Source organism: Bufo bufo, chromosome 4 (assembly GCF_905171765.1).
Source record: "Bufo bufo chromosome 4, aBufBuf1.1, whole genome shotgun sequence".
NCBI lineage: Eukaryota > Metazoa > Chordata > Amphibia > Anura > Bufonidae > Bufo > Bufo bufo.
In genome coordinates, this window is record NC_053392.1 from 160,555,856 (window position 1) to 160,581,266 (window position 25,411).

The 25,411-nt window shown below is 39.2% G+C and overlaps 1 protein-coding gene across 1 annotated transcript in view; it reads left to right on the forward strand.

The window, feature by feature from the left end:
- The window catches only part of SLC9A9 (solute carrier family 9 member A9), a 902,549-nt gene that overhangs the window by 399,317 nt on the left and 477,821 nt on the right, over positions 1-25,411 (forward strand). Inside the window, exon 9 of the mRNA XM_040428049.1 lies at positions 7,148-7,236. Coding sequence (XP_040283983.1) covers positions 7,148-7,236 — 89 coding nt within the window. The remainder of the gene's footprint in view (positions 1-7,147; positions 7,237-25,411) is intronic.

Sequence of the window (25,411 nt, forward strand, 5' to 3'; positions counted from 1 at the left end):
TCAGTGTGAACCTGCTTTCATCTGTGAAGAGCACAGGGCGCCAGTGGCGAATTTGCCAATCTTGGTGTTCTCTGGCAAATGCCAAACGTCCTGCACGGTGTTGGGCTGTAAGCACAACCCCCACCTGTGGACGTCGGGCCCTCATATCACACTCATGGAGTCTGTTTCTGACCGTTTGAGCACATTTGTGGCCTGCTGGAGGTCATTTTGCAGGGCTCTGGCAGTGCTCCTCCTGTTCCTCCTTGCACAAAGGCGGAGGTAGCGGTCCTGCTGCTGGGTTGTTGCCCTCCGACGGCCTCCTCCACGTCTCCTGATGTACTGGCCTGTCTCCATGCTCTGGACACTACGCTGACAGACACAGCAAACCTTCTTGCCACAGCTCGCATTGATGTGCCATCCTGGATAAGCTGCACTACCTGAGCCACCTGTGTGGGTTGTAGACTCCGTCTCATGCTACCACTAGAGTGAAAGCACCGGCAGCATTCAAAAGTGACCAAAACATCAGCCAGGAAGCATAGGAACTGAGAAGTGGTCTGTGGTCACCACCTGCAGAACCACTCCTTTATTGGGGGTGTCTTGCTAATTGCCTATAATTTCCACCTGTTGTCTATCCCATTTGCACAACAGCATGTGAAATTGATTGTCACTCAGTGTTGCTTCCTAAGTCGACAGTTTGATTTCACAGAAGTGTGATTGACTTGGAGTTACATTGTGTTGTTTAAGTGTTCCCTTTATTTTTTTGAGCAGTGTACTTTGTCAGGCCTTTTCTAAGGAATGTAATTAGATAAAGTGATGTATGATCCTGGTGCACCTGAAGATGCTGTTACCCTCAGTCAGCTGAGTGTGGGCAGGCTATAAGCATATTACAGTTTGTGTTAGCCAGCTGCCAAACACCTTATGAGATTGCTGGCAATACTAATGCATATGATGTCATGAACAGCTGCAATTACTGCCAGCTCTGGAGAGACCTCTGTAGCTGACTAAATGAATGTTAATGGCAAGTTTGAGCTGCTGATCTTGTTAAAATTCATATTTTAAGGGACCTCAGACAATTCTTTAACCTCAAAAGCCACAAACCTAGTCCAGCAGATGTGTCAACTCCCTGCTTGTTTATGGCATTTTTGTAGCAATTTAACATCTGCTCTTTTGCAAATCTGCAGCGAGTCATGAGCATCTTGTGAATTGAGTCCAATGGAGTGATTACTAGTACTGTACTACAGCAGTTCTTGCGGTTGGATTTGTGTTACCGGCCAAATCGGCTATCACTAAAGTATTATTATTTTGCTGCAGTTACATTATATCAATTCATGGTTATACGGTAAAATATTGGTCATTACTTATCTGGAAGTAAGGTCTTCTCGATAGCTTGATTTGATGATCATTTGCATCCTGTAAAGTGAAGTCCTTGTACTATGATCCAAAATAGGAAAAATGTAATCTCTCAAAGCAGTGCAGTAGAGGAAGCTAAAGTTGTCTGTTCACGAACTGTCAACAATTAGCAGATTCAACAAGCAAAATTATGATTGCAGCTAGAGATGAGAAAAGTTTTCAAACGCCATTTCAGGGAAAATTGATTCGTTACTAGTCCACAAAACACTCGGAAATTCGGCTTTGCAGTTAATCGAATTTTCCCAGAAATTTAGATCAAAGTCCACTTTACATATTCGCTCAACCCTTATTGCAGCTCTGGATTTGATGCGGTTGCGTCGCCAAATTTCACAAAGAAATTTGCTTTGTGACTAATTACTTCTTCACAAAGCACGTTACTTTGTATGCAGGGGGCTCAATGACTGGGAGCAACGTTTGCACTGCCCACCGTTTTTGTACCCCTCAGATACCACGTTCATCGCTGTTTGCGGCATCTCCTGGGCTTTCAGGGGTTAATGAGTTAAGAGCAAAGAGGCCTCTGCGGCCATCTTGATTAAATATCCCGCACAAAATCTCGTGTGGTGCGTGATGACGACATCACGCTGGCTGTCATGGTGACTTCATACGTCACTGCGCTCAAAATTTCACACGGGATCTTCAATCAAGATGGCAGCCTCTTCACGCTCAAATGGATGAGGTGAGTACGTATTCTTTTTTTTAACGCCATTTTAGGGAAAATTGATTCGTTACTAGTCCACAAAACACTCGGAAATTCGGCTTTGCAGTTAATCGAATTTTCCCAGATATTTAGATCAAAGTCCACTTTACATATTCGTTCAACCGTTATTGCAGCTCTGGAGTATGATCTTTCATTTTACACCTGGAGGGCGCATACACACAAGGAGGTATTCACATGTAGCAGATTTGTTGCAAAAATTTTCAGCACCTGTCTAATTTATCGAAAAGCTGTGCTTGCTGCAAAAACAGCTCCTTTCAGATGCATGAAAATGATTTTGAGTTACATAATTTTTTGCAACAAAACTGCCACCTTTGAATATACTCTTAGACTCTACCGATCAAATTGGTCAGACCCTAAGTATGGCTTTAAAAATTCCCTAGTTTACAATATACTGTACTTGCCTGAGCTATGCTTCTTACTTTATGATATACACAACTGCTTTCCTTTCTGATACGTACCTCATTGCCTCCACCCTTTGCTGTGTTCTCCCTCTATAGTTGGAATGCATATTGCTATACATAACTATTCATCAGCAGCAGCTACTGTCACAGTCAGTAAATTCACCAATATTCCAGCTGTTACGGTGTCATGACATGTTGAAAGAGGGAAATCTGAAGTATACAGTAAGTATAGGGGCACTTCCGTAGAGGAGTGTGTCACAACCATGCCTCATGTACAGGATGCACTTACCAATAAATACTGTAGACTGAAAGAATAGAGCTGGAGTGACTGGTTAAATTGGTTCTGACACCATTAAATGTTATTTTAATATAATTCAGCATATAAAACTAGTTATTTTTGTCATTTATTTTCTGTTATAATAATGCTCTAGTTGTGAGATATTCTTTTTACTTCATTATAATGGCGCCCCCTGGTGTTTACTCTATATAGTAATGTGCACATCCCCCTACTGAGGTGGTCGCACAAGCTGAGTTCCATCCTTCAACTACTACTATTCATATATACTGTTAGAAGCTGTGACAGTTACAGGGAAAGAGCCATAGCAGAAAGGACATTACTCCTGAGAAAAGACATGCCCGCTTTCTTCTCAAGAAAGGACACGCCTCCTGAGCTGACAGCATGAACGAAATCTAGCGGACCAATTTGAGCAACAATTGATAAGAGGTCTGTTACATGGCCAGTTCTAGCCTTGTTACAAAGAGATTGTCATGTTCTTCACGATCTCTGATTTTCATTTTTTTTTTTACATCAGTCACATGGCATAACCCTTTAAATGGATAGCTAATCAATCAGGAATCAGAAAACAAGAACGATAGTACTTAAGAACACTGGTCTTTCTAGACTATTGCATATCAGCCACCTCAGTGATGAAGTCTCTTATCGGAAGTTACCTTTGGATCCCACCTCTGTCTTTCAAGAAAAATTACGTTGAATATTTGTCACGCCTTGCCCTGTGAATGTGTGGAGATCTGCCAGGCTGGCTGCACATGTCTGATTCTTCTCTTTGTTTTGGTTTGGGTTTTCAACTGGACCCACCTTCCCTCAGGTGTACTGGGTTGATTGTTAGCGAGGCTATTTATTTCTCCTTCTCCCAGTGGCCTGTGCGGGTTATAGTTCATTCCTGTGGGCTTTGAATGTGTTGTGGATTGTCTGCTCCAGTCAGCTCAATATAAGTCCTCTGTTTGAAAAAGCAGGTCGCTTATTCCCCTTTCCCTACTGCTCAGGGTTCTCCCAGGGTATATAGACTTAGGCACGAGGGCATGTGCATATCCACCATAAGGGTATGCACATGTGCACAGCAGTATAGGGAAAGCCTTAGGGATCGCTAGGAGGTGACCCTTTTCTCCCTAGCTTTTGGGCCTAGTCTATTGTTCTGTTTGTTTTCCCTGAGTTTGGTTATTTCCCTGCTTGCCTACCTTCCCGTGACAATATTAGAGGTTTAAGAACAGGGATTTTGAATAATTTAGAGTGTGAATTTTTGTTTGCCCCAGCGGGAATCAACTCTTTAAATGAGAATCTTTCTCTCTGGATCTCTGTTACAGCCATTGGTTGGATTTTGCCCCGGACATTTAAAAGACACTAAAAATAACCTTGGCATAGTGGATGGTCTCACCTGGTGTCCTGCCTACATATGGGTAACCTGTTACATAGAAGCTTTGTACAAGACCATTCCCCATGAGTTAGGATTAAATATATTGTACAAATTTCTCTCTAAATATTCCAATTAGAGTGTGGAGCTGCGAGAGTTTATGCTCCTAGTGTGGGAATATCTTTTGAAGCACAGTAATTTTTTAACAATAACAGGTGCTTCAATAGGAGCAACATATTTTAACCATCCCTAGCCAATATTTTGTGTCCATGTGGGAGATGCAATATACTTTTTCTCACTAAAATCCATTTTTTTCCAATATTTTCTAGTATGGCCTCCACATTGAAACTTGCTTTTTTTAAGGACCAATTCAGTTATGAAGTTACTTTGCGGGGCTTACATAATAGAAACTATCCCTAAATTACCCCATTTTAGAAACTATACCCCTCAAGTTATTCAAATATCATTTTACAAACTTTGTTAACCCTTTAGGTGTGCCACAAGAATTAAAGGAAAAGAAAGGAGCAAATAGCATAGCATAAAAAGTTGTTCTGTCTGTTTTTGGCACAGTTTTTTTTTTTTCTTTTTTGATGTGATATTTTTATAGAGCCACTTGTTATGGACACGGCGATATCTAATATGTCTATTTTTATGACATTATTATTTATCAAAAATCACTTGATGAAGGAAGAGGGACACTTTTTTTTACTGTAAACTTTTTTATTTATTTTCTTATTTTCATAAAACCTTTTTTTTTTTTTTTTTCTTACTTACTTTTCACTTTTTATTTTTGTCCCAGTATAGGGACTTTAACATTTCAGGGTCTGATCCCTGTTTCAGTGTAGTACAATACATGCTGTATAGTACTACATTAAAACTGTCAGTTTCACACTGACAGTGTGCGTTAGAGACCCAGCCTGAGGGTCCCATACATGGCAGATCTGGAGGCCTTTGCGAGGTGACAGGTTTCTACTGCAAGCCTTCCCTCTATGACACTGCATACAGAGATAGCTGTTAATCACTGATAGGACCGCCTCCTTGACTTTAAAGAGCAGAATGAGCAGAAATATAAATGAATAAAATACAAGTTTTACTGAATTTTTTCCAATAAAACTATATATTAATCCGCTCAGCTCCTCCTGCTCTATAACGTGCTGCCTGCAGCTCAGAGACCATGTTCAACGTGAGAGGTTCCCTTTAACCTAACATATGACCTTTATGAACTAACGCTTCATATTGCCCAAGGATATATATAATTACAATGCAGTGTACAGTGCTATTGGCCTTTTATGAATTCCAAAGACATAGCACCGATACATTTTGAGACAAGCACCAAATGCTGCTTGCTTAATTCTATCATATCAAGCCACTTACAGCATGATGCATCCCAGCAGTGTGATCCTGGATCCAGATACTGTGTTTACCTCGGCTGTCAATGGCTCTTCGACAGCTGTTTTAAGGTAATGATGTTTAAAAATACTTAATTAGATGTGATTTTTGGCTGAGGATGCGCTTTAGTTCATTGGTACAGTACATAGTACAGCAAGGGCTGTCTTCCTGTCTGCAATCCTGACAGCTGCAAAGTCCTGCTGATCACTAAACAAAGCAACACTTTAGGCTTGTACTTCAAGTAGATAAGATATTACCTAAGGGGCTTGTGAAATTCATATTTGTGTAGCGCTTGTCGGATGAAGATTTAACAAATGATAGTCATTTTCATTCCTAGAAAATATGAGATGCACAAAGAGTTTTACACTGGGGAGCAGCACTCTGTTTATAGGCTTTTCATTATATATTGTAGGAAGGCGCAAAGGGCCGTCATTGATAGAAGGTATGTGTCACCGAGATTCCTGGCCTCGGTGAGGTAAGAGCCAGTAGTTTTAAGTGTCAGCGGCAGCTAGTGCTCACTGACACTGTTTTGTTGTTAGTATGGCTGTAAATCCAATCCAGGCCAGCTCTTACTGGGAGTAGCCAAAGTGCTGGGTGGGTGGCTACTCCCCACGTTCCAGGCCGGGTCTTTTTTGGCCTATATAAAACCCAGCCAGCAGTCTCAGCAGGGTGTGGTTTTTCCTCCATCTAAGGCCTAGTTCACACGAACGTATGGCTTTTATAGTTTTTTGCGGTCCGTTTTTCACGGATCCGTTGTTCCGTTTTTGAGTTCCGTTGTGTTTCCGTTTCCTTACCGTTTTTCAGTTCCGTTTTTCCTTATGGCATATACAGTATACAGTAATTACATAGAAAAAATTGGGCTGGGCATAACCAATAGATGGTTCAGAAAAAAAACGGAACGGATACGGAAGACATATGGATGCATTTCCATATGTGTTTTTTTTTTTTTGCGGACCCGTTGACTTTAATAGAGCCACGGAACGTGATTTGCGGCCAAATATAGGACATGTTCTATCTTTCAACGGAACGGAAAAACGGAAACGGAATGCATACGGAACACAATCCGTTTTTTTTTTGCGGAACCATTGAAATGAATGGTTCCGTATACGGACCGTATACGGAACACAAAAAAACGGCCCGTACACCCTCAAAAAAAACGTTCGTGTGAACTAGGCCTAACAGAGAAGCTGGGGAGTCTCTCTGTTTTGGGACCTGTGAATTTGTGCCGTGCTAAAGGGCTGAGAGCCGCATGCCGGGAAACAGGCCCCTAAAGCCTGCTGTGGAATTTGGATGGAAAACTGCTAACCAGGTGAAGATTTTGTTCTATGGACATTGCATGGTGTGAACAAACACCAAGACTGTGAACGGTCATTTTGTTTTTCCTTATGTGTGAATAAACACTGAACTGTTTAAGTTAAAGACTTTGTGATTGCCTCTATACTGCGTCCACTAGCCTGTCTACCAGAGCAAAACACCACAATATATGTATATATATATATATATATATATATATATATATATATATATATAGGATTATGTTGTATATGTTGATTTTGAAGAACTTCTTATTTTCATAGTGGTCTCTACAACTTGCTTTGCAGGGATTGTTGCCGTCTTGTTTTGTGGAGTGACCCAAGCCCATTACACATACAACAACTTATCGGAGGAGTCCAAACTGAGAACTAAACAGGTAGGATGAGAGTGAATTTTAATATTATTTGTAATCCTCACTGGAAGTGACTGATCTGTTCCATAGAACTACACCTCGCATGCTAACCATAAAGGCTGTCATCGGCAGAGAACTTCAGATGCTCTGTTGGATTATTAAGCTAATGAGAAGAGTAGAGTACCACTGGTCCCAATACTTCACTTTTGCTCTCCTTTAGAAGTGCTCACACTTTTGGAAATCTGGCGCAGGTCATGTATAAGAGCTACACATTCACAATCTGGAGGGCACATTCAGCCAACCACTGTGTGCTTCTCATTTTTAGGCCGTTGGATTCTCCCCTTTAGGCCTTATTCACACATCCAGGGCGTAGCTATAGGGGGTGCAGAGGTAGCAGTCGCTACCGGGCCCAAGAACCAGTATTATAGAAAGTGCATGCTGGTCAAGTTACACCTCTGGCTCAAGGGGGTGCCGTATCAATTTTTGCCTCGGGCAGCACGAAGGCCTTGTGCTTTCTGCCCCTGGCCACAAAGCACTGAGGGAAGGGGGGGCCCAAGCTGAACTCTTGCACCAGGGCCCATGAGCCATTAGCTATGCCCCTGCACACATCCATGTCCATTTTGCAGATGAATAAAGTCAGACCATTTTGCATCCAAGTTTTGAATCTGCAAAATTCCAAATTGACTTGCTGTGTGGATCTTGAAATCTGCAGCAAGTCAGTTGCTTGTACACAAACATTGCTTGCACTTTACAGTACATACTGTGGGCATCAGCTTCACAGTATGTACTGCGCAGGTGTTGCTGAGCTCCAGTCTTGTTATTCCCGATGGCCGTGCACCTCTTCCAGTGTTCTTCTACTGTGCAGGTCAGCAGCACATGTGTAGTACATACCGTGTAGCCAATGTCCACAGTATGTATTGTATCGTGCAGGCTCAGCGGTAGTCTGTGCCTGCGCGAGATTTGCATGAGGAGATCGGTGACATCACCGGAAGAAGGGAAGGTACTTAATGCCTCATTTGCATATACATCAAAGTGTGTTTTCTGGGGATTGGAAATGGCGATAACGCAATAAGAGGCATGGTTTTAGTGATGTATAAATGCACAATAACACATTGGCGTTAATTGCAGATGTAAAATCTAGGTGACAGACTCTCTTTAAGGAAAAGAAGTCATCATCCTGTGTGAGCTGTACCAATTGTATTACAGTATGCCAAGTGTGCCGTTTTGGTAAATTTGAAAAAAGGAGGTTTGCTGCCTAAATTCATGCATTTCACGCCTCTTTAAATCTCTGCTAGTATTGAAGTACTGTACATGCTGCCTATCAATTGACTGCACGGAATATGGTCTTATTGGAGCACTTGTAATTGCTATACTTTGGAGTCTACAATTAGGATTTTTGCAGCAGAGATATTTAGCTGACGTCGAAGTGATTCTTTAAATATCAGTGTGATTTGCTTTCTACATGACAAGTAAATCAAGTGATAACCACAGTAAACTGGATGTCCAGATTGATGGAATTATAACTGAAAACTCTGTTTTTGCCTGCTTTCATATATACAATTGGACATGGCAAAGGCTGTGCGGGCATGCTGGGAGTTGTAGTTTTGCAACAGCTGAAGGCACACTGGTTGGGAAACACTGCTCTAAAGCATCATGAAAAAGTTAATGAAGATCTGTAGGTTGTCCCTATGAGGGTGAGGGTGCAGATGGCAGAGAATTCAGATTACATCCATTCTAGTGTGGGTTAGAGCAAAGACATCTACTTTTTGTGAAGGGTAATGCCCCAACTTTTGTTGTATTTCGCATGTTGTAAGTCTCAGTGGTAAATTCAGTATAGTTTGGACCTCAAGCTAGGTGATGAGTTCACTCGCCATAATTCACCTATGTGTTGTGCAGGAATACAGTATTAGGCAGATGCAAAACCCCAAAAATATGATTTTATTTGAAAACATGCCTCCAGGAAAAATTACAGTGTTCTTAGATTTTCATGTGTGGTACTTTTTTAAAGCCTTTTCCTGTCAAAGTTCTGTTTATGCCTCAAAGCACCCCTTCTCTGTAAGGGTTGTATTACAATGCCCAGTGTTTGGGCAGTGTGAGTGCCAATGCATGATAACACATCCATTGGTGCTCCTTTGCAACGGACTGAAAACCTGGTGCAAATCTGATTGTGCAGGGGCAGCTTAAGGTTTCATGCACACAACGCTGTGTTTCTGCAAAGAATCTGCAACAAAATCCAAATATGTTAAATGAGTTTTTATCACATGTTTTTTATTACCCTAGATTTCTACCTTTGTATTGCAAAAGCTGAAATTTGCACTGAAAATCTTCACAAACAATTCACATGCTGCGGATTTCAAAATGAACACAGCAGGTGTGTCTAAAAAAGTGTGTGAACCCTGCAGAACTTTCTATATTTCTGCATAAATTTGATCTAAAACTGAATCAGATTTTTCACATGAGTCCTAAAAATAGATAAATATTACCAAATCCAACAAGTGAGTAAAAAATATTAGATTTGGTCATTGAGGAAGCTGATCCAATATCACATGTCTGGGAGTGACAAAAAATGTGAACCCTTACTTTTAGTATCTAGTGTGATCCCTTTGAGCAGCAATAACTGAAGCTAAACATTTCCTGTAATTGTTTAGTCCTTCACACTGGCTTGGAGGAATTTTAGCCCATTCCTCCGTGCCAAACAACTTCAACTTTGTTATGTTGGTGGGTTTTGTTCCATGAACGGTTCACTTCGGGTACTTCCACAACATTTCTATTAAATTAAGGTCAGGACATTGACTTGACTATTTCAAAGTGTTATTCTTTAATCATTCTGTGGTAGAATGATTGTACTTATGGTCGTTGTCTAGCTGCATGACTCGCATTCTCTTGAGATTCAGCTCAAGGATAGCTGTCCTGACATTTTCTTTAAGATTTAGCTGATTTATTTCACTGGCCATGCCGTATCCTCATACAACTTATTGGTGGGGTGTCTGGTGTTGGACCCTTGCCAATCTAATATTGATGACCTATACTGAGGATAGATTATCAAAAGTAAAAGCCCGGACAGCCCCTTTAAGCGTCTTACTGATGGTTGACTCATGAAGATTAACAGCTAATGTGAGAATTTCTTTTAGTTGCTTAGCGGTTACCTTGGGTTCCTTTGTGACCTCATGGCTTATTAAACACCTTGCTCTTGACATGATCTTTGTTTGTCGACCACTTCTGGGGAGGGTAATAGTGGTCTTGAATTTCCTCCGTTTGTACACAATCTGTTTGACTGTGGACTAGTGGTGTCCAAAGTCTTTAGAGATGTCCAGAGTCTTTTGATCTTGTAACCTATTATAGCCTGATGAGCATCAACAGCTCTTCTCCTGAGGTCATTATAAATCTCTTTTGTTCGTGCCATGATACATTTAAAGATCAGACTTTCATGGATCCCTGTTCTTCAAACAAAACAAGTCATCTACTCAGGTCATCCCATTGATTGAAAACACCTACCCTAATTGCATCTTCAAATAATCTGCTAACTCTAGTGGTACACATACTTTTGCCACTCACAGACCTGAGATACTGGATAATTTTTCTCAATAAATAAATTATCAAGTTTAATATTCTTAACTTATGTGTTCGATTTGGTTATCTTTATCTACTTCATGCAGAAATATAGAGAATTCTGAAGAGTTCGCAAACTTTTAAGCACCATAGTACAAAAAAAACCTGTGAAGAAATCCATGTGTAAAATACACAATATGCACGTGGACTCAAGTTTTAAAGTAGATGATTAGATCTATGTTTAAACTAAAGTATACAGTGCTGTGAAAAATTATTTGTCCCTCACCTGATTTCTTATATTTTTGCTAATTCATCACATTTACATTTTTCAGATCATCTAACTAATTTTAACATAAGATAAAGACAACATGACTAAACACAAAATGCAGCTTTTTAATGATCATTCCAAAGTAATTGTCCCTTGAAATTAATAACAGGTTGTGCCACCCTTGGCAGTAACAACTGCAATCAAACGTTTGTGATGACTTGTGATTACATTGTGGTGGAGGAATTTTGACCCACTCTTCTTTGCAAAATTGTTTTGATTGGACGTTTTTTGAGCATGAACTGCCTTTTTGGGGTCATTTTGAAGTATCTCAATGGGATTAAAGTTGAATTGGCCACTCCGAGGCCTTAATTATGTTTCTTTTGAGCCATTCAAAAGTGGCACACTGTGGACATTCGCCTTTGTTTTAACGTGAATTCAAATGATTTCAGAATAAATAAGTTTACACAGGCTAAGCAAATAAATATATTTACTAAATGTGTTAAAAAATATAAAACAGACAAATCACATACAGTAGTAGTAAAGTTAAATAACAAAAAATTCACTGACCTGCAACCAAATGGGGGGAGCTCCTGTTGCCAAGTCATAGCACATGGCCAATGCCCCATGGTGATACAAGAAGGATATAGTGACCTACAACATCCTATCTGGATGATGTTCTCAGCAGAGCTCCGTTATTTTTGTTTGTGCACAAAGGTTTATACCTTTCAGCTCCTCCTCCTAAGGATGTCCACTAGGCAGTACTCATGTCTCTGAGATAATCAATCAGGAATTTTCTTGAAAATTCTGAAACATTTTCTTGAAAATAAAAAATGTATTGAAAAAAAAACCTCAGCACAAAGGGATAAGGATTATCATTACAAAGAATATAGAAGATGAATAATTAAAGCGGACAGAACCAATCAGTACTTAAATATGTAAAATACCCTTACAACACATCCTTCAAGATTTTTGGATAGATATAATTTATGATTATATCAATTATATAACAGGTTGTACAGGTCTTGAGAAGTAAAAGAGCCACAAAGCATAACAATATCAATCCCATGTATGACTGTTGGTATGAAGTTCTTATTGTGGAATGTGGTGTTAGCTTTACACCAGAAGTAACAAGACTCATATCTTCCAAAAAGGTTCCTCCTTTGACTCATCAGTCTTACAGATATTATCCCCAAAAAAAGTATTGGTCATCATCTACATGCATTTTTGGGAAATGCAAAACAAGCCTTGTATTTTTTTTGGGCAGTGGTTTGTCCTTTTCCCATGGATGCTATTTTTGCCCAGTGTCTTTCGTATTACAGAACTTAACTGATGTAAGTGAGGCCTGCAATTCTGTAGAGGTTTGTCTGTGAAATTCTGGTAGGCTGGCTACTCCTAGGAAAGTTCTCCACTGTGCCATTTGTGGATAATGCTCTTACTGTGGTTTGCTGTAATCCCAGAGCTTTAGCAGTGGCATTGTAACCCTTTCCAGGCTGGTAGGTTTCAATTATTTTATTTTGCATCTGTATTTGAATCTCTTTAGAAGTTGGTATCATGGGCTTCTTTTTGAGACATTCTATCTGCCTCATATTACCAGACTGGCTCTATTTAGGTACAGTAATATTTAAATTCAACAGGTCTGGCAGTAATCATGTCTGGGTATGGCTAGTGAAAATTGTCAATTGTCAATTGAATTTGGTTAACTGGTTGATTTAGTAGCTAACTGTATTTTCCCCCCAATGAAATCATCATTTAAAAACAGAAACAGCAAACAAATGTTTTTGTTTAGGGTTTTCTTCAAGAAACAGTGTACACTAATTTGAAAAAAACAAAACAAAAACAAACCAGAATTAACCCGTAGGATACCAGTGTCACGCATGTACGGCACAGAAATCCCAGCTCGTACATGTACGGCAGGCTGATCGGGCGGGTGCAGGAGCTGTGCCCGCCCGATCAGCGGCATGGGTCTGGCAGTCACTGATAGCCTGACCCCTGCTGTATGCGCTGGCATAGGTGAAAACACTGATGCCGGCGCATTAACCCTTGCACTGCCGCGTCAGCGCTGACCGCGGCATGTGCAGGATCCTGCCAGGTCCAGGGTGGCCATCGGGTCCCCGAGCTGCTGTGACGGGGACCCGATGGCAGGGAAGGCTGTACGTGTATTACACTGGTAATACACTTACAGCCAATGCATTACAATACAGAAGTATTGTAATGCATTGTAAAGGGGATCAGACCCCCAAAAGTTGAAGTCCCAGAGTGGGACAAAAAAAATTTGTGAAAAAAGAAGTTACAAAATAAAGTTTTACAATAAAAATTAAAAGTTTCAAGTAAAAAAAAAAGTTGACATATTAGGTATCGCCACGTCTGTATCGACCGTCTCTATAAAAATATCACATGACCTAACCCCTCAGGTGAACTACGTCAAAAAAATTAAATAAAAACTGTTAAAAAATAAATATTCACCTTACATCACTAATAGTGCAACACTAAGTTATCAAAAAGGCATATGCCCCCCAAAATAATATCAATATAACCGTCACCTCATCCCGCAAAAAATGAGCCCCTACCTAAGACAATCGCCAAAAAATAAAAAAAACTATGGCTCTCAGACTATGGAGACACTAAAACATTATTTTTTGGTCTCAAAAATGCTTTTATTGTGTTAAATGTAAAAACCGTAACAACCTGCTCTAAAGAAATACCACAAGACCTAACCCCTCAGATGAACACCGTAAAAAAAAAAAAAAAATGGTGTAAAAAATGCAATTTTTTTGTCACCTTACATCACAAAAAGTGTAATACCAAGCAATCAAAAATACATACGCACCCCAAAATCATACCAATCAAACCGTCATCTCATCCCGCAAAAAATGAAACCCTACCTAAGGCAATCGCCCAAAAAATAAAAAAACTATGGCTCTCAGAATAGGGAGACACTAAAACATGATTTTTTTTTGTTTCAAAAATGCTGTTATTGTGCAAAGCTTAAATCAATAAAAAAAAAGTATACATATTAGGTATCGCCGCATCCGTAATTACCTGCTTTATAACAATATCACATGAACTAACCCCTCAGGTGAACACCGTAAAAAGAAAAAAAAGAAAAATAGTGTATAAGAAGTCATTTTTTGTCACCTTCGTCACAAAAAGTGTAATATCAAGCGATCAAAAAGTGATACGCAACCCAAAATTGTACCAATCAAACCGTTATCTCATCCCGCAAAAATTGAGACCCTACCTAAGACAATCGCCCCCCCCAAAAAAAAAAAAAAAAAATGTCTCTCAGACTATGGAGACACTAAAATATGATTTTTTTTGCCTCAAAATTGCTGTTGTGTAAAACTTAAATAAATAAAAAAGTATACATATTAGGTATCGCCGTGTCTGTAAGAACCTGCTATTAAAAAAAGTGTGTCAGAAAAGGCATTTTTTGTCACCCTACATCACAAAAAGTGTAATACCAAGCGATCAAAAAGTCATATGTACCCTAAAATAGTACCAACAAAACTGCCACCTTAGCCCGTAGTTTTCATAATGGGGTCTTCAAATGTGACATGGCAACTTAAAATTTTCCCAGTGAAATCTGCCTTCCAAAAACCATATGGCGTTCCTTTCCTTCTGCGCCATGCCGTGTGCCCGTACAGCAGTTTATAACCACATATGGGGTGTTTCTGTAAACTACAGAATCAGGGTAATAAATATTGAGTTTTGTTAGGCTGTTAACCCTTGCCTTGTTGTTGGAAAAAATGGATTAAAATGGAAACTCTGCCAAAAAAGTGAAATTCTGAAATTTCCTCTACATTTTCCTTTAATTCTTGTGGAACAGCTAAAGGGTTACCAAAGTTTGTAAAATCAGTTTTGAATACCTTGAGGGGTGTATTTTCCAAAATGGGGTCACTTTTTTGGAGTTTTTACTCTAGGGGTGCATCAGGGGGTCTTCAAATATGTCATGACAACTTAAAATTATCCCAGTAAAATCTGCCTCCAAAAACCATATGGCGTTCCTTTCCTTCTGCGCCCTGCTATGTGCCCGTACAGCAGTTTACAACTACATATGGGGTGTTTCTGTAAACGACAGAATTGGGGTAATAAATATTGAGTTTCGTTTGGCTTTTAACCCTTGCTTTGCTTTGTTACTTGAAAAATGGATTAAAATGGAAAATCTGCCAAAAAAGTTAAATTTCTGAAATTTCATCTACATTTTCCTTTAATTATTGTGGAACACCTAAATGGTTAACAAAGTTTGTAAAATCAGTTTTGAATACCTTCAGGGGCGTAGTTTCTAAAATGGGGTCATTTTTGGGTGGTTTCTGTAACGAGCCCCTTGCTCACTCTGTTCCGCTCTCCCAGCACTCCCCAGACTTCAGACCGCAATGTCTGATTGTTCAGTCATTCGATAATCCGGGGTTCGAACTACGGCTATGTGACGTTCAAATCCAATGGTAATAGCTCAGAACAAACATCAGGCATGCTGTATGCAAGTTCCAACTGAAATCTCTCTTTTATTAAATGCACACAACACACTTTTATACACAACAGTTTGAACACCCCGCCCAAACAACTACTTCCTATTGGTTAATTGTAAAGTCCCCTCTAGTCCTAACTTACGTAGGTCCTCTTGGCCATGCAAATAAGGACTTGAAGCTGGGTCAGCAGGGATTGGTCCGATAGCTTGACTGGGTGGGTGTATATGTATGGCCATGCAATTAAGGACTTGAAACAGAGAAGTCCCAGGAGATAATTAAATTACATAAGTAAACAAACAGAACAATGCCTTCCTTCCAAAGCTCGGTGCCATTATCCTAAAGACAAACTGTGAACAATGAAACAACCCCAGAGTGATTCGAACCTAAGACAGGGCAGAGGACCCACCCCTTGTTATATAATCACGGAATCATGGTTCACTGTTCCAAGGACCATGACAGTTTCTATTATGTAAGCCTCACAAAGTGACTTCAGACCCGAACTGGTCCTTAAAAAGTGGATTTTGGAAACTTTCTGAAAAATTTCAAGATTTGCTTCTAAACTTCTAAGCCTTATGATGTACCAAAAAATAAAATGTCATTCACAACATGATCCAAACATAAAGTAGACATGCGAAATGTAAAGTAATAACTATTATATGAGGTATCACTATCTGTTTTAAAAGCTTAGAAATTAAAATTAGTTTTTTTTAATAACTAAAAATTCAATATTTTGACTCAATTTTACCACTGTCATGAAGTACAATATGTAACGAGAAAACAATCTCAGAATAAAGTGACACATGTCATATTTCGCAAAAATCGGCCTGGGATTTAAGGCGAAAAGTGGCTCGGTAGTGAAAGGGGTTAAAGCGAACATCATTTTAGAGTTTACATATAGTATACACTGTAGAATTAGTTAAAAAGCACCTTCAGCAAGATTGACCCTATTAAACCAGGCATACTGTCTTCTAGGGTTGATCCTGCAGATTAAAACAATACCTGTCTTGTGAAAGTCAGTTATGCCATTCCGAAGAAAAATACTTTTGTTATTCTTATGCAAATTAGTTCTTCAGTGCACTGAGGAGTGAGGCCTAGCTCCTTGATGTACCTTATCTCCTCAGCTTTCCACTGCTGCTCAAGCCCCTCAGTACATTGAAGCCCTAATTTTCATAAAGAATAAAAGTTTTTTCACTGCGCAGTACCACAACCGATTTTCACAAGACAGATATTATTTTAATAAGCAGAAGCAACCCTAATGGACAGTATTTATGGTTTTTTCTGGGGCTGACCCTGCTGATAGGTGCTCTGTACCTAACTATCTAAACGTATTGCATTAGTTGCCTTTACTTACTACCTGCATATTTCTGCAGGCTTTGGATATGAAGTCTCCCCGCATTCCTTGCTGGTTTGAAGTCTGCTCAGAATTTGCTCTGCATTCTTTCTGAAAGGTTTAGTGTCTACAAAAGATACAGAGCAGTAATCTGATTTAGGAGAACCAAACTGTATTATAAGTGTTCAAATAATCTAATAGGACTGTGCCTGCCTATAATACAGACTATTTTGCAGGACTTACCAACCATCTAATCGTTATTGGGGCCATCTGCTTCTCTCCGAAAGGCAGATGGAGTGGGGGTAAAGGGTCAGGAAAGTTCCCTAACGAATATCCAGCCTACAGCTATCTGATGTACATGGCCAGCCTAAGGACTCATGCACACGACTGTATGTGTTTTGCAGTCTGAAAACCGCAGATCCACAAAACACGGATACTGGGACTGTGTGCATGCCGCCATTTTACCTTCTATATAAATGTCCTATCCTTGTCTGAAAAACGGACATGTATAGGACATATTCTATTTATTTGTATGGACATACAGATGCAGATAGCATGCGGTGTGCTGTCCGCATGTTTTGCAGCCCTATTAAAATGAATAGCTCCGCATCCGATCTGCAAAACATGCGGTTAGGGTGCGGAACAAAAATACGGTTGTATGCAAGAGGCCTGACTCAGAACCAGTGGTAGTATCAGAAAAGTAACAATGCGCCCCTCATCTATCAAAACTAACACGAAAAATGGCCTTGTATTTATAAAATGATTCATCGCTTGAACTATACGTAGATTAATTCTGTTATATAAATTTATGTTAAAGGTAGTCATGCCTAATTACTAGCCAAGCACATATAGTTTTCTGCTTATATAACCTCCCCCGAGAGTGAAAGTGGTCCCTTAAGACAGAACTGAAAGCTCTGCACATGTACACATATTCTAATTGCTTACACTCTCACCAGAACAGTTTGCCCATACAAATAATATAAAGAAACATCGGCATAAACAAGTAATACCAGCATAAACATTTGCTAGTAAAAATCAAGTATGTTGGCTTTCAGAACATCTTCTTGCCTATGATCATTATCATAAAAGAAGAATTTTTTTTCTAGTTGGGAGCTCAAAACTCAGCAACATGCAGACTCCTAGTAAGAACCCTATATAGATCACATCACATAGTGTGTACCTGTTAAATACTAATATTTAAAGGGGTTTTCCAACCCCACGAAATTAATTACGTAGCTGACATTTGTATAAAATATGAAAGGGGTGCTCACCTTACCAATCCACCACCGCTCTCATACAGATGAGTTCCTGCACCACTGCAAGGTTCCAGCTATTACATAATATCAGTGTATGACTGCTGCAGCCAATCTCTGGCTGTAGTGGAAGGAACCTACCAACACTCTTGAGGTCACTGCTAGGGCCAGTGATGACACTGCTGAAGCCATGTGAACAGAGACTGGCTGTGGGACCAGGAAAGCATTGATAAGGGAGCAGGGAAATGGTAATATTAGCATTACTCCATTTGTTATTTTATACCGTTGTTAGTTGTTTGCTGTGCATCATTCAGATTATAAGTAATTAATGCATGAGTTGTTGAATGAGTGTCATCATTTGGCATTTCTTAAATGTGAAGTAATACCAGGATAATGTGAAATGAGTAATCAGGAAGCTTTTAATAAATGTCACATTTCTTTTTGTGGCAAGACTTATTTTTTCTCAGCAGAAAAATAGTTTAGGATTCTCTCCATGTATATTATTTCAGGAAATAAAATTTCTTTGGACTTTAACAGTGCAACCACTCATAATTAAAACTGGGATGAAAATAACCACACTGCTTATAGAACTCTTTTATACTTAAAATCAAGTGTGCATGAGAAATTGTGTTTATTTGTGGGTGCTTTTTGCCCAATTTTTTTGTGTTGCTAGATGTACACAAAGCCTTAAAGGCGATGTACACCGTTAGGGGCAATTGTTTTTTATATTTTTTTTTTATTATTGCATTTTACTTATTTTGAGCTAAATTTTTTATTTTTTTCCAGTTGATCTTTATTAAAAAATATGGAATCATTTTTTGTATTCATAGCTGAGATGCTGTAGTTGCTGCCTGTAGATCTTATGTCTTTTCTGTCATTTGGGGAGCTGACAGGCTCCTTATCTCTGCTCTCTGACCTCCTAAACACTCATTATAACTCTATTCTTATCTTACTAAAAAGAATGAGGTTTAAATAAGTGTTTTTGACCTCTTAGTAGTTTAGAGAGAAGGTTTATTAGATGATCGACACAAAGTGAAAGTTAAAGTACCAGTCACATCGCTAGAAAAACACTTAACCCTTTGTGACAAAATGGCTCAATATTTTTAATACAGACCAATTGAAAATATGATTTTTTGCCAAAATTTGTAAATTGCTGTCGGGGTTATAAAGCAAATGCTTTATATAAAAGAAAGGATTAAAGCAAAAATGTCAAAGGTAATTGATCCTAGAGGTGGACATATAAAACACCTCAAAAAGAGATCGTCGTAATTTAATTATATTGTGCAATCAGTAAAATAAGGTACAAGCGCCTATGCAAAAATATAAATGATTTGTTATATGATAACTTAAAATACAATCAAAGCTTAACCAATAGAAAAAAACTCAATAATATGCAATAACACGCAGTTATATGCAGTGTCCTAAATTCGCCACTAGATGACTCTAACACAAATATCAGCGTTCCTTATTACTTCTCAAACCTAAAATTGAATACAAACGTCCCGACAACAATTATGAGATATACTAATTTACACAATAAACTCAATAACGATTAAGTAGATACGAACTCTTGCTCTGCTCAAACTATGACCAATCTCGGATATCGGGAGGTATCGCTACACAAATTACAAATTATCAGGCCTGATATTACTATGGAATGTGATGATTCCAATCAGAGAGTTTCTCCAATATCAATATTGGATCTTTTATTCAGTAATATGCATCTTTACTTAATAGTTATAATATTGATGTAGCACTTTTAACATTATACATCCGCACTAACGCGGGGTGTTACTAAATATCAGGCCAATTATTCAATCAGTACTAGGCATAATCAAGTTATACGTTACCCGAGAATGCAGATGATATGCAGAGTCTAAGGGAAATCAGCTCTAAAGTATGTTCTGGTCATTGGAATTTTTCTCCTTGGGTCTATCCTTTCTTTCTTTGTTTCTCTGTGTTTCTGTGTTTGTCCCCCTTCATGTGAGTGTGAATTATGATCACAAACGTATCAGTTAGACACACCTTCCTAACTTGGAGTTTTCCAATCATTGTCGGTTAGGCGTGTACATATGATAATGGCTGAGATGTCACTATATCACCCAGAATACATTTCAACTGTTGGCACAATGTTACCTATTCATACCTAGGTGGCACTATTGCATAATCTATTAGCATCATACTAGTAAGAGTTAAATGTCCAGGTCTGATTTCATCTTACATTCCATACAAATAACATAAGGAATCCTAAATCAGAGCTAAGGGATTATCTTTGACACATATACCCATTAAAACACAGAAATTTGGGTACCATTTGAGACGTTTTCCCACGCTACCAAATTTATGGTACCGTTAAGAATACAATAGACCTTGTACTCTCACAGACATGTGTGTCTCCTCGGTTACTCCAACGGTTGATTGATTGTTAGTTAAAATAACACGCGTCCGTAACAACCTGCTATAATAAAAATACCACATGATCTAACCCCTCAGGTGAACACCGTTAAAAAAAATAAGTAAAACAGTGCCAAAAAAGCAATTTTTTGTCCCCTTACATCACAAAAATTGCAACATCAAGCGATCAAAAAGGTGTATTCCCCCTAAAATAGTACCAATCAAACAGTCACCTCATCCCACAGAAAAGGAGACCCAACCTAAGACAATCAGTCAAAAAAAATAAAAGCTGTGGCTCTCAGACTATGGATACACTAAAACATCATTTTTTTGGGTTTAACAAATGCTATTTTTGTGTAAAACTTAAATAAATAGGAAAAAGTATACATATTAGGTATTGTCACGTCCGTAACGATCTGCTCTATAAAAATACCACATGATCTAACCCCTCAGGTGTACGCTGTAAAAATAAATAAATAAAAACTTTGTCAAAATTACACGTTTTTTGGCCACCTTGCCCCATAAAGTGTAATAATGAATGATCAAAAAATCATATGTACCAATAAAAACGTCAACTCTTCCTGCAAAAAATGAGCCCCTGCAGCAGATGATCGGCAGAAAAATTAAAAAAAATATGGCTTTCAGAAAATCCTTTTTTTTTTTAAAATGCTTTATTATGTAAAACTGAAACAAACAAAGAAAGTAGACATATTTGATATCATTGCATCCGTAACAACCTGCTCTATAAAAATAGCACATGATCTACCCTGTCAGATGAATGTTGTAAAAAACGTAAAATAAAAACGGTGCCATTTTTTGTTACCTTGCCTCACAAAAAACGTAATATAGAGCAATTAAAAATCATATGTACCCCAAAATAGTACCAATAAAACTGGCACCTTATCCCCTAGTTTCCAAAATGGGGTCACTTTTTGGGAGTTTCTACTGTAAGGGTGCATCAGGGGGGCTTAAAATGGGACATGGCATCTAAAAACCAGTCCAGCAAAATCTGCCTTCCAAAAACCATATGGCGTTCCTTTTCTTCTGTGCCCTGCAGTGTGCTCTTACATCAGTTTAGGACCACATGTGGGGTATTTCTGTAAACCGCAGAGTCAGGGTAATAAATCTTGAGTTTTGTTTGGCTTTTAACCCTTGATGTGTTAAAGAATTTTTTTTATTAAAATGGAAAATCTGCCAAAAAAGTGAAATTGGTTAAAGGCTTTCCCCTTTTTATTTTTTTAATCTACCCATAGTACCCCAACTACTTCCTATTTTGCCCCACGCACCTGTTTTTTCATGATATTTTTTTCTCAACATCCTGGTAGGATGCTTACAAGCAGAACTTACTGTGTTCATTAGCTTCCTTCTGAATTTTCAAACCAATCCCTGCATGCTTAGAGCTCTCACAGGGCTTGCGCTACCTGCCACTATGTTTGCAGTAGTCACATCCCCTACACCTCCCCTCTCCTTGTTAGCTAGGTGCAGCAAGCCCTGTGAAACATTACAGAGCAAAGCATGTTGGGCTTGTTTGGAAACATCCTGCCAGAAATACAGTGAAGCCGAGAAAAAGGGAGGAAAAATTATACCATGGAAAACCAATTATGCGGGACAAAAATAAGCAGTGTTTAGGGGACACTTTTCAGATAAAAAATAATAGTAAAACCCCTAGGGGTATTCCAGAATTTTATTTTTGATGGCCTATCCTCAGAATAGGCCATCAATATCATATCGGTGGTAGTCAGGCACTCTGCACCTGACCAAGCAGCTGCTTTAGAGTAGCTCCCATGCCAGAAACTTGTGCTGGACCTACATATTTCCATCCATTGTATAGTGGACTCAGCTAGTAACTGCAGTGCTGCTGCCATTCATTCAGTGGGAGCAGTGCTGCAGTTACCCTACAAGCTCTGTCCACTGCACAGTGCACACAGCCGTGTACTTCTGCCGATGGAGTTACTCCAAAACAGCTGATTGGCTAAGTTGCTGAGCATCGGACCTACACTGATCTGATTTTGATATCTTATTCAGAGTATGGGCCATCAATATTAAAATCAGGATGACACCTTTAAGTTGGCTTACTCTATTCTCCCTATTGAGAACATCTACACATTTGGTCAAGTGTGCATTTGTATGGGGGTGGGGAGTTCAGGAGAAATAGAGCTTTGGCTGAATGAGTATTTGGTCAACAGCTATCTAATATGTATGATCAGTCTAAGAGTCCATTCACACGTCCGTAAGTGTTTTGCGCATGCGCAAAACACAGACACCTGCAATGTGCGATCCACATCACAGACACTATAATATAAAATGCCTTTTTTGGTCCGCAATTGCGGACAAGAATAGGACATGTTCTATTTTTTTCAGGAACGGAATTGCGGATCCCGAAAAAAACGGATCCCGTAAAAAACGGATGCGGATCCCGGAAATGTGAATTCGCATCCGTTCCAGCCCCATTGAAAGTGAATGGGTCCGCAAATTGTGGAACGAATGCGGACCCAAATTACGGACGTGTGAATGGACCCTTAGGGCTCATGCACACAAACGTATTTTTTTTCCGTGTCCATTCTGGTTTTTTTTGCGGCCCGTATGCAGAACCATTCACTTCAATGGGGCTGCAAAAAATACGGAAATGACTCTGTGTGCATTTCATGTCCATATGTCTGCATGGCCGTTCCGCAAAAATATTGAACATGTCTTATTATTGTCCGCATTACGGACAATATAGGCCATTCCGTTCCTCAAAATGCGGAATGCACATGGCCGGTATCCATGTTTTGCGGATCTGCAATTTGCGGACTGCAAAACATCCAACAGTAGTGTGCATGAGCCCTAAAGGTGGATTTAGATGGCGAGATAATCGGGCAGATTATCGGGAATGAACATTCCTGCGAACGCTCATTCCCAACAACCCGTGTAACGGTTCAGCAGATCACCCGATGAATGAACAAAGCACTCGTTCATTGGGTGAAAGTCACCTAAGTTATAGTTTCTTGGCAGCAGATCATGCTGTCTAAACAGCAATTTGCTGCCCAGAAATAATGCATCTGCATGAGGACGAGTGATCGCTAAAGCAATCCACTTGGTACCGAACCCCAGTTCGATACAAAGGTTTCTCACAGTAGAAATTATCTTTCGAAGTCATTTCACAAAGTCTCACAAGAGCTTCACAAAGTAATCACTTCGGCTCATCGGAGCTAATACATTCCCGCTCCGTATAGTATTAAAACAAAGTTTTATGTAAACCGACTTCGGATGAAACATCCGAAGTCGATTCTCTCATCTCTATTCCTGATCATCTGCTGCTCATCTGTCCATCTAAATCCACCTCTAGTCTGGTGATTGCAATTCTACATTGATCATTTTCGTCCTATAAAGAACACAACTCCAAGTCAGGAATAGACTTGGAGTTGTGCATTATATAATGTATACTGTGCAGAATATGCATTCACAGGGGTTCCAAACTGGAATATCCCTTTAAATGATCCTCTAAAAAAATGTTATAGCCACTGGTTTTATTTGTGTTCTCTTCTATCCAAATTATTTCCCAGTGTCTCTGTAATGTACGCCCTTACACATATCCTAGAAATCTGGCCTAGATAGAAACCAAATCTCCTTTACTGTTTGGCTCATTGAAGGACTCTTCACCTCATGTTTATAGCTACAAGATTTACAGACAGAAAAGACCAGTGTGAGATGTTAGTTGGTGCCAAGAATTTGTGGCTCATTACTATGTTGGTGCACAGCAGTGTAGCCTTGGCCTGAATAAGATAAGAAAGTATATTACTGCTCAATTACTAAGAGATGCAAAGGCAAGGTCACCTACTGAGTGCGTCTTATCATAATTATATAGAAAGAAGTGGAAACCTTGCATTAAATTCACAAATGGACATTAAATTAACAAACTGTTTTATGCCAGATTGGCAAATTTCTGTTAAGTTTTTTGATACTTAATAGCTGACTGTAAACATAGTTTATCAGCCTGTCAGAGCCTTCTGAACACATACCTCATTCATTCTGTACACTTAAGGCCCTATTACACCTGCAAACTAAGCAGGCGGTTGTCGGGAAGGAAGCGTTCCTTCCCGGCAATCGCCTTCTCGCTAGTGGAGGAGACCATTGCTATTACATACAGAGATCTACTCCTCAGTATAGGGACAAGCGATCGCTAATGCCATCACTCGTCCCCATACTGAATCATTGTTTGCCGGCAGCAGAGTGCTGATCACACGGCATGATCTGCCACCGGCAAATCATTATTTTTAAACATGTTGGAAGACTCCGATTACCTCATGAACTGCCAGATCATGGCTAACGATGGTTACTACGATCACTTGTTAGCGATGATCTTACCGATTATTATAATAGGGCTTTAAGTTAATTATTTAAAGGAATATATATATATATATATATATATATATATATATTCATTCAAGGCCCCTGCCTGTATTATATGGTGCCTTATAATAGACTAGAGGTCTCAAACCTGGCTGGATATCTGAGCCGCAGGCTACTTGACAGACTGCGTTAATTTCAAATACAATACAATATTGATGTACAGTACAGACCAAAAGTTTGGACACACCTTCTCATTCAAAGAGTTTTCTTTATTTTCATGACTATGAAAATTGTAGATTCACACTGAAGGCATCAAAACTATGAATTAACACATGTGGAATTATATACATAACAAACAAGTGTAAAACAACTGAAAATATGTCATATTCTAGGTTCTTCAAAGTAGCCACCTTTTGCTTTGATTACTGCTTTGCACACTCTTGGCATTCTCTTGATGAGCTTCAAGAGGTAGTCCCCTGAAATGGTTTTCACTTCACAGGTGTGCCCTGTCAGGTTTAATAAGTGGGATTTCTTCCTTATAAATGGGGTTGGGACCATCAGTGGCGTTGAGGAGAAGTCAGGTGGATACACAGCTGATAGTCCTACT